This window comes from Kryptolebias marmoratus, linkage group LG16, assembly GCF_001649575.2.
Source record: "Kryptolebias marmoratus isolate JLee-2015 linkage group LG16, ASM164957v2, whole genome shotgun sequence".
Classification (NCBI taxonomy): Eukaryota; Metazoa; Chordata; class Actinopteri; order Cyprinodontiformes; family Rivulidae; genus Kryptolebias; species Kryptolebias marmoratus.
Window position 1 is genome coordinate 630,171 of NC_051445.1, and position 8,070 is coordinate 638,240.

Sequence of the window (8,070 nt, forward strand, 5' to 3'; positions counted from 1 at the left end):
GAACTGCTGACAGAAACTTTCTGTTTTGCCTCCCTGAGGCCAACGAGTCGCAACACGTCCGAGTTTCAGAAACGCTCGAGTTCCTTCGTGTTGTTTCAACAGACGAGTTCCCTCAGAGACGAGAAGGTCTGTCCTCTGTGGAAGCAGAACACTCCTCCGTCCGTCCGTCTGTCCGTCCGTCCGTTCGTCCGTCCGTCTGTCCGTCCCTCCATCCATCTGTCTGTCCCTCCATCCATCCGTCCCTCCATCCATCTGTCTGTCCCTCCATCCATCCGTCCCTCCATCCATCCGTCCCTCCATCCATCTGTCTGTCCCTCCATCCATCCGTCCCTCCATCCATCTGTCTGTCCCTCCATCCATCTGTCCCTCCATCCATCTGTCCATCCCTCCATCCATCCGTCCGTCCCTCCATCCGCCTGTCCTCTGTGGAAGCAGAACTCTCCTCCGTCCATCCGTCTGTCCGTCTGTCTGTCCATCCATCCATCCATCCACCCATTCCTCCGTCCGTCCATCAACTTCCTGTTCTCTGGTTTTTAGACAGTAAAAGTCTGAGAGCTGTAACCATGTGATCCATTTTTCCTTCATCACTGAACCGATTGGATTTTTTAAACTTAAACCCTTCTTTAAGTGTCCTGATGTCAGTTTTCCCATCATTTATATTATCTTAACCTCTGACCTGTTTGAGTGTGAAGCTCCGCTGTCTCTGAGTCGCGCTTGTTTTCATATTCTGTCAGCGTTTTGTTTCCCCCTCGAGCCTCCACGTCGTCTCCACATAAACCTAATTAACACCGTGTCGGTCAGCTGTGGTGAAGAGCTGAACAGAGAAGTTCAGCTGATGGTTATGAGATCCCAGTGGAGAGCAGATCTGAGGTCAGTTTCCTGCAAAGAGTGAGGGTTGGGGGAGGAACCGGAGCAGCGTCAGGTGAAAATCTTATAGTTAGAAGAACAGTTCACAGCTGTGTGGTCTACAGGTCATAACTTCTAAAAGAACTCTTCTCCATCGTTCATGTTTCCACTTTTTGTTTCTTAACAGGAAATGTAAGAAGTTCTGAAGAAGAGACAACATCTTATTACTACGACGATGCAAGCGTAACGTCGACATCGGACTACGACTACAACGCCACCTTCGATTATTACTTGGGTAAGAAGGAGCACCACAGATCCTGGATCAGGCCCGGTTGGGTCGGTCGTCTCTGACAGATTTTAGCAGCTGAATCTTCTCTGTCCTCGTAGTGACGTGGAACTACACCAAGAACCACACCATCAACGATACCACGAACCTACACACAACCAAGGTGAGCAGTTCAAATCTGTGACGGTCAGTCAGACCCAAACACAGGAAGTTCATTTAAAGAACTGCAGCTTTACTTCCTGTCAGAAACAAACTGACCTCAGATCTGCTTCCTGTTCCTGCAGAAACTGGATGGCAGCGGCAGTGGCTGCAGCTCCATAAACCAGCGAGGCGTGGTCATCACCGCCCTGCTGATGTCACAGATCGCTCAGCGACTGACAGACTTCTGATCAGTTACCATGACGACAGCTTGTTGTTTTATACGTTCATTTAATAAATGGCTTCAAACATGGAAAGTTTCCAACTTCAGGCTGAAACCTTTTAGTTTCTTCAGTTAACCTGGACTACAGATCATCAAACGCAGCTCTGAAAAACACCTGAATGTTGTTCTAGTTCGTCTGAAAATGATGCCAGAGTCCAAATCTCCAACTTAGAGCCACTAAGAAGTTATTTTAAGCAACACAGGAGTGAGGATTGTTTTTTTAGTTCTTTATTCATTCAGCTGCCTACATTACAGCTAAACTAACTTCAAGTCTCTGCTGAGCAACAAACCCACAGGTTGGACATGAAGGACATGAATGACATTCAGATCAGCTGATCAGGGTTTTAATCTGAACTCTTTAAAGGGATGATTAAATCAGCTGAAATAAAGGATTGTATTTGTCCTTCTCCTGCTCAGCCTTCAGTCGTTTCCAAGCTGCGAACACCAACGTGTCCTCGAGTCCTCAGGCGTTTGTTGGACAGACATCTTTAGGGTTTCTCACCTGTGTGATTTCTCCTGTGGGTTGTTAAATACTGTCTGGATTTGAAACTTTTCCCACATGTTTCACACGGAAACGGCCGCTCGCTGCTGTGAGTCCTCATGTGGACATTTAAGTTCCCGCTCTGAGTGAAACTCTTCCCGCACGTTTTGCAGGAAAAAGGCTTCTTGCCGGTGTGCGTCCTCATGTGAACGCTCAAGGAGCAGATGTGGCTGAAGCGCTGCTCACACAGTTTGCAGGAAAACGGCTTTTCGCTGGCGTGGATTCTCATGTGCTCCAGCCAAACTCTCCTGCTGGTAAAAACTTTCCCACACGGTTCACATGGATACAGACGCTCGCCGAGGCAGGTCCTCATGTGAGCAGTCAGGTTCCCTTTCTGAACAAAACCTTTTCCACACGTTTCGCAGGAAAAGGGCTTCTCACCGGCGTGAATTTTCATGTGATGAAACAAACCTCTGCTGTTTCCGAAGCCTTTCCCGCAGGTTTCACAGAGAAACGGCCGCTCGCCGCTGTGAGTCCTCATGTGAGACGTTAGGTTCCCGCTCTGAGTGAAACCTTTACCGCAGGTTGTACAACTGAACGGTTTCTCCCCGGTGTGGATCCTCAGGTGGGTCTGCAGGTAATAAACCATCCGGAACCTTTTCCCACAGATCTGACAAACAAAGGGCTTCTCGCCGGTGTGGACGCTGTAATGTTCCTTCAGCTGCGACTTAAACCTGAAGGCTTTCCCACAGAACTCGCACCGGAAAGGGTTCTGACCCAAGTCCGTGTCACTCGGACTGTCAGAGATGGGAGACAGGTCCGCGTTCGGTTCTGGTTCCCCGCGGTCACGTTCCTCATTCACAGGAGACACTGTGAAGGTTCTGCTCTCCTGCTTCGGTTCTAGCTGCTCTTCATCCTGACTGACGCAGAGATCCTCCTCTTCCTCCTTCATCTGTGCAGGTTCTGGTTCCTCCTCTTCCTCTTTAATGTGTTGAGGTTCTGGTTCCTCTTCCTCCTTCATCTGTGCAGGTTCTGGTTCCTCCTCTTCCTCTTTAATGTGTTGAGGTTCTGGTTCCTCTTCCTTTTTAATCTGTGGAGGTTCTGGTTCCTCGGGTTCTTCTTTAATCTGTGGAGGTTCTGGTTCCTCGGGTTCTTCTTTAATCTGTGGAGGTTCTGGTTCCTCGGGTTCTTCTTTAATCTGTGGAGGTTCTGGTTCCTCGGGTTCTTCTTTAATCTGTGGAGGTTCTGGTTCCTCTTCTTCCTCTTTGATGTGTGGAGGTTCTGGTTCCTCCTGGTCCAGACTGAAGTTCCTCTCCTGTTCCCAGAGCTGCTGATCCAGGAGAACCTCCTCTTCTTTGCAGTCCTGCTGCTGTTGGAGGTCTGGAGACACAAAACAAAAGGAAACAGTTTTTAGTCTAAGATGAGAAAAACAGAACCTGCTAAGAATATTTTACAGACAGGAGAACATGTCCAGGATCCAAACAGAACCGTTTCAACTTTCTGCTGCACCCTTCAGTCTTCGTTTGTCCGCCTGCAGCTGTGAAGAAGCTCCAGATTTCATGCAGATCTTGTGGGACTTCAGGGTTGATCAGCATCCAGTCCTACGGTCAGAGGAAGAGGAATGTCCACGTGCAGCTGGGGCACCACGCAGGGATGTTCTCTGTGGAGCATGGAGAACAGGACCCCAGCGGTCTCCGTCTGCGCTGGCTCAGATCAGATCCTCCAGGAAACAGAAGTCTGCCACCTTCTCCACTGATGATCAGAGGTGGGACGTCCATTTTCTTCTCGCTGCAGTTGATTATCAGCTCCTCAGTCTTTGAGGTGTTGAGGAGCAACACCTGATGAGTCCTCCATCACGGTCAGTTTTTAGTTTCACCTTTTCTCCATTTTAGTTCTCTGACTTTCTGACAGTTCTCTACCAGAAAACTCACATTTTTCAACATATTTAAGATAAAAGATTTAAAATTTTTATGGAGTTTAAAGCTTTAAAATGTTTGAAACATACAGTTAGTTTCTTATTAGGATATAAAATAATAATAAAAGTATGTATTTAATCCAGGAGCTGTTGGTGCTTCATTTATTTTGTTTTTTTAACAAACATGTGAATAAAAAGTCAGCTTCTTCTGAAGACATTTATAGTTTTTTCTTTTGTCTGAAGGCCTAAAAAATACAGATTCACAACAACAAACTGTTGTTTATCAAGTATATTTTAGGAGGCTCCATTCAGACTTTATTTAGAGGTAAAGACAGTAAATGTCAGCTGGATGTTTAACAAACGACAGAACAGAACAAATATTTCACCCTGAAACACCAGATTCACATCTTCTCTTTAAACATCTCTGACCTGAAGGAGCCAGACTGGTGGAAAAAGCTCAACGAGACAGAGATGTTCTCAGGAGATCTGAGCTGCTTCCTGTGGGTGAATCAAGCCGCCATGTTTGTAGTTTTTTAGCTGTGGGTTTAAAGCTGAAGTTAACTGTTGACTGTTTCACTGTTGTTCTGGGAGCAGGAAGGGTTTACAAACTTACTTCTTCAGTCTGGAAACAGTCCCAACAGTCCATCCCATAAATAAAGAGTTTGGGTCAGAACCAGTTCGTTTTATTTAACACAAACACAGAAAGTATGACCAATAAGATTCACGTCCTGAGCTCTTCTTCAGCAGGAAGTCTTGTTATAATGAGGCTCACCTACCTGTCTGCAGGCAGACAGACAGACAGGTAGACAGGCAGGCAGGTAGGTGAGCAGGTAGACAGGTAAGCAGACAGATCAGTGAAGAGTTCATCATTTCTCATCCTGAAACTAGAAGGAGGCTCAGATTTTCTCAGAACAGATCAGTTCTCCAGGATCCGGTTCGGACTCCAGGAAGTCCGAACCGGATCCTGGAGAACCCAGAGGACGGAGACAGATCGTTCCAGGGAGAACGACAGGAACAAACGCGAGACGGTTCCCTCGCGGGGCTCCGTAGAAAGGAGCGCAGAGCTGACTCCTGGTTCCTCACCTGTTCTGTGTTCCCAGGTGAAGTCCTGCAGTCTGAGTCTGCGCAGACGGTCCATGTCTACCTGGACTAACAGGTCCTGACCTGCAGACACACAAAGAGCGCCGGGTTTTCAGCTGCGGTCCGCCATCTTTGTTTACTTCAGCAGGTGACGTCACATGACGCTGCTGCAGCGCCACCTGCCGGACTGGATGACAGGTGAGCTGCTTCACCGAAAAGCAGAGTCTGTTAGCAAAATATCTCCTGAACCTCTGGACAGATTTTAGTGAAACTTTGAGGAAATCTTCAGTGGAAGTTCATCTTCAGCTGATTAAGTTTTGGAGGCAGCTGAGGTCCATTCAGACCTGCAGAGCTCATTTAAAGTCTGGTTCTCTGCAGGATTATTTCTCTGTCTGCTGATTTTCTGTTTGTGTCTGTCCATCACTGAGAGGAACCAGAGAACCGAGGAGGAACCAGAGAACCGAAGAGGAACCACAGAACTGAGGAGGAACCAGAGAACTGAGAAGAAAAGTCACGAAGCTCCACCTTCAAGTAGAAACGATTTTATTTCTTTATGGTTTTAAAACAAATGAAGTTTGGAACATTTAAAAAGAACATATTCATCATTTATTTGGCAGAAAACAAACCGAGTCAGTAACTCAGGAAATGAAAGTTAAACAGAAACGGGTCGTTAGTTACGGTTAAATCAGGCAAACAGCAACAAACACTGAAAGTTCTCCGACCGGATCCTGTGGAACAAAACAAATAAACCTGAGATGAAACCAGGAGTTTATTTGAAACTGTTCAAATCAGACTGATGGTTGTTTGCAGAAACTTCTTCATGTCAACAAACTTTTTACTGCTCAGAATTCATTCAGCTGCTTTTTGTCTTAGTTTTATTTATCTGTTACCTGTGATCAGGTCCTGAAGGGAAACCCAGACCTCCTCCTGGAGGTTCTCAGACCAGAGGACATCTAATCCCTCCAGAAGGTTCTGGTTCTGCCTCTCCTCATCAGGTGGACCTCCTCAGCTGACTCCTGCTGATGATGATGAGGAGGAGGAGGAGCAGCTCCACTCCGAGCTCCTCCTGGATGATGGAGCTCATTTCAGCTGCTTGGATCAGGGATCTGGTTCTTTGGGTCCTGGTCCAAACCGGAGCGGTAAATCCAGCACTTTCCTGTTCAGCTCAGACGTACGCTCCTCATTAAAAGGATGAAACCAAACCTCAACAGTTTAACCCTGAGTTTACCTCTAAGTCTGAAGTGTGGGTCTGCACTCAGTGTAAACAAACCGCTCAGGTGGAGGTTTGAGTCACATGACCGACCTCCATCAGGCTGCAGGTAAACTCATCAGAGACACCAAACGTTTCTGTTTCTTCTAACCTGTTTTATCTGCAGACTTTACTCAACAAATCTGAGGTTAAAACCTCCAAAACATCCGAACAGCTTCTCCAGGGACGCCATCTTTGTTCGGCTGTTTCCGAAGGGAAACAAACACATCTGGTCACAAATTATGTTTATTGACACATTAACCATTAATCTGTGCAAATTATGTTTCCTGCTTTATTTTTGGACCAGTTTTTATGACTTTGTGATGAGCTCCTTTAATTCTGAGTCAACGTTTATGAAAGTGGGTTTTGTAAGCAGTCATTCTTTTAAAATAAGTTAAATAATTAGTTTTCTTAACTCTTTAGATTTGTCAGATCGTACTGAACTGAATCAAATCTCCTCTTATTGTTTTAGCTGCTCACTGGACAGCAAAGACCTGAACAATTATTCAGTCAATATTGTCAACATTTTGTACTAAATTAGAAGAATTCAGTCTTGTTGAAGGTGTGATGTTAGTGTTTTCTGTTCCTCATCAGGAACTCGTATCTGGTAGAGATCAGTGGAAACAGAACCGTTGTTTAAACAACCAGAAAAAGTCTAAAAGTGCGTCTGAAGCTTTAGATCTAACCTCTGATTCCTCGCAGATGTTCAGAGGAACACCTCAGATGTGCTGAGTCGCTTTGTGAACCAACAAATCTCGGTTCTGGCGGAAACGCTTCCCGCAGGTTTCACACAGAAACGGCCGCTCGCCGGTGTGTGTCCTCATGTGAGCCGTCAGACTGCCGTTCTGAGTGAACCGCTTCCCGCAGGTCGCGCAGGAAAATGGCCGCTCGCCCGTGTGCGTGGACACGTGGCGGGACAAATCGCCGCTGTTGCTGAAACGTTTCTGGCACGTGTCACACGGGTACCGCCTCTCGCCCGTGTGCGTCCTCATGTGGACGGTCAAGTTGCCGTTCTGAGAGAAACGCTTGCCGCACGTCTTACAGGAGAACGGCCTTTCGCCCGTGTGGGTTCTCATGTGGATCAGTAACTTCTCGTGGACTCTGAAGCTCCTCCCACACTGTCCGCAGCAGTGAGGCCTCTCCTCTGAGTGCGTGTTCACGTGATTATGTAACGAGGACGAGCTGGAGAAGCTTTTTCCACACGTGGTGCAGACGTACGGCCTCTCACCCGTGTGAACTCTGAGGTGCGCCTTCAGTTTGGACCTCGACTTGTAAACTTTCCCACAGAACTCGCACTTCGGAGCGGCGCCGGCGTTCCTCGGAATCTCTGAGGCGTCGCTGCCGAGGCGTCCGTTTGGTTCTGGTTCCCCGCGGTCCCGTTCCTCATTCACAGGAGACACCGGGAAGGTTCTGCTCTCCTGCTTCGGTTCGAGCTGCTCTTCATCCTGACTGACGCAGAGATCCTCCTCTTCCTCTTTCACGTGTGGAGGTTCTGGTTCCTCCGGGTCCAAACTGGAGTTGCTCTCCTGATCTGCGGGGAAGTCCTCGTCTTTGCAGATGATGTTCAGAAAGAAGTCTGAAGGAACAAAGAGAGAAAAACAGAATCAAGAAAAGAAATCTTCACAGAATCACTGAAGATGTCAGAAAGCTGCAGAATCAGACGGAACCGGTTCTCATCGGGTTCTAAAACACACAACAGGTTCCACCGAGCCATTATTTATTCCAGCTCCCGACCCAACAGAACCTGGTTCCAACTCCTGACCCAACAGAACCTGGTCCAGCTCCTGACCCA

At 47.3% G+C, this 8,070-nt stretch overlaps 2 protein-coding genes across 3 annotated transcripts in view; both read right to left on the minus strand.

Moving 5' to 3' along the window:
• Positions 1 to 1,731: 1,731 nt before the first annotated feature.
• LOC119617809 (gastrula zinc finger protein XlCGF8.2DB-like) lies at positions 1,732 to 3,084 on the minus strand. The gene has a single exon (XM_037980403.1). It carries the CDS (start codon positions 3,053 to 3,055, stop codon positions 2,042 to 2,044), a length of 1,014 nt encoding a protein of 337 aa, XP_037836331.1. The 5' UTR covers positions 3,056 to 3,084; the 3' UTR covers positions 1,732 to 2,041.
• A 2,471-nt stretch (positions 3,085 to 5,555) lies between these two features.
• The window catches only part of LOC108251056 (zinc finger protein 239-like), a 6,514-nt gene continuing 3,999 nt past the window's right edge, over positions 5,556 to 8,070 (minus strand). Inside the window, exons 3-4 of one of the 2 annotated variants that reach the window (XR_005234220.1) lie at positions 5,920 to 7,854; positions 5,556 to 5,757 (exon numbers count right to left, since the gene is read on the minus strand). Coding sequence is in view for 1 of the 2 variants with exons in the window: in XM_025002849.2 (XP_024858617.2) it covers positions 6,998 to 7,854 (857 nt within the window). In the remaining variant the exon portion in view is untranslated. Of the gene's footprint in view, positions 7,855 to 8,070 lie in introns of both variants that reach the window. The other variant, XM_025002849.2, reaches the window with a different exon arrangement.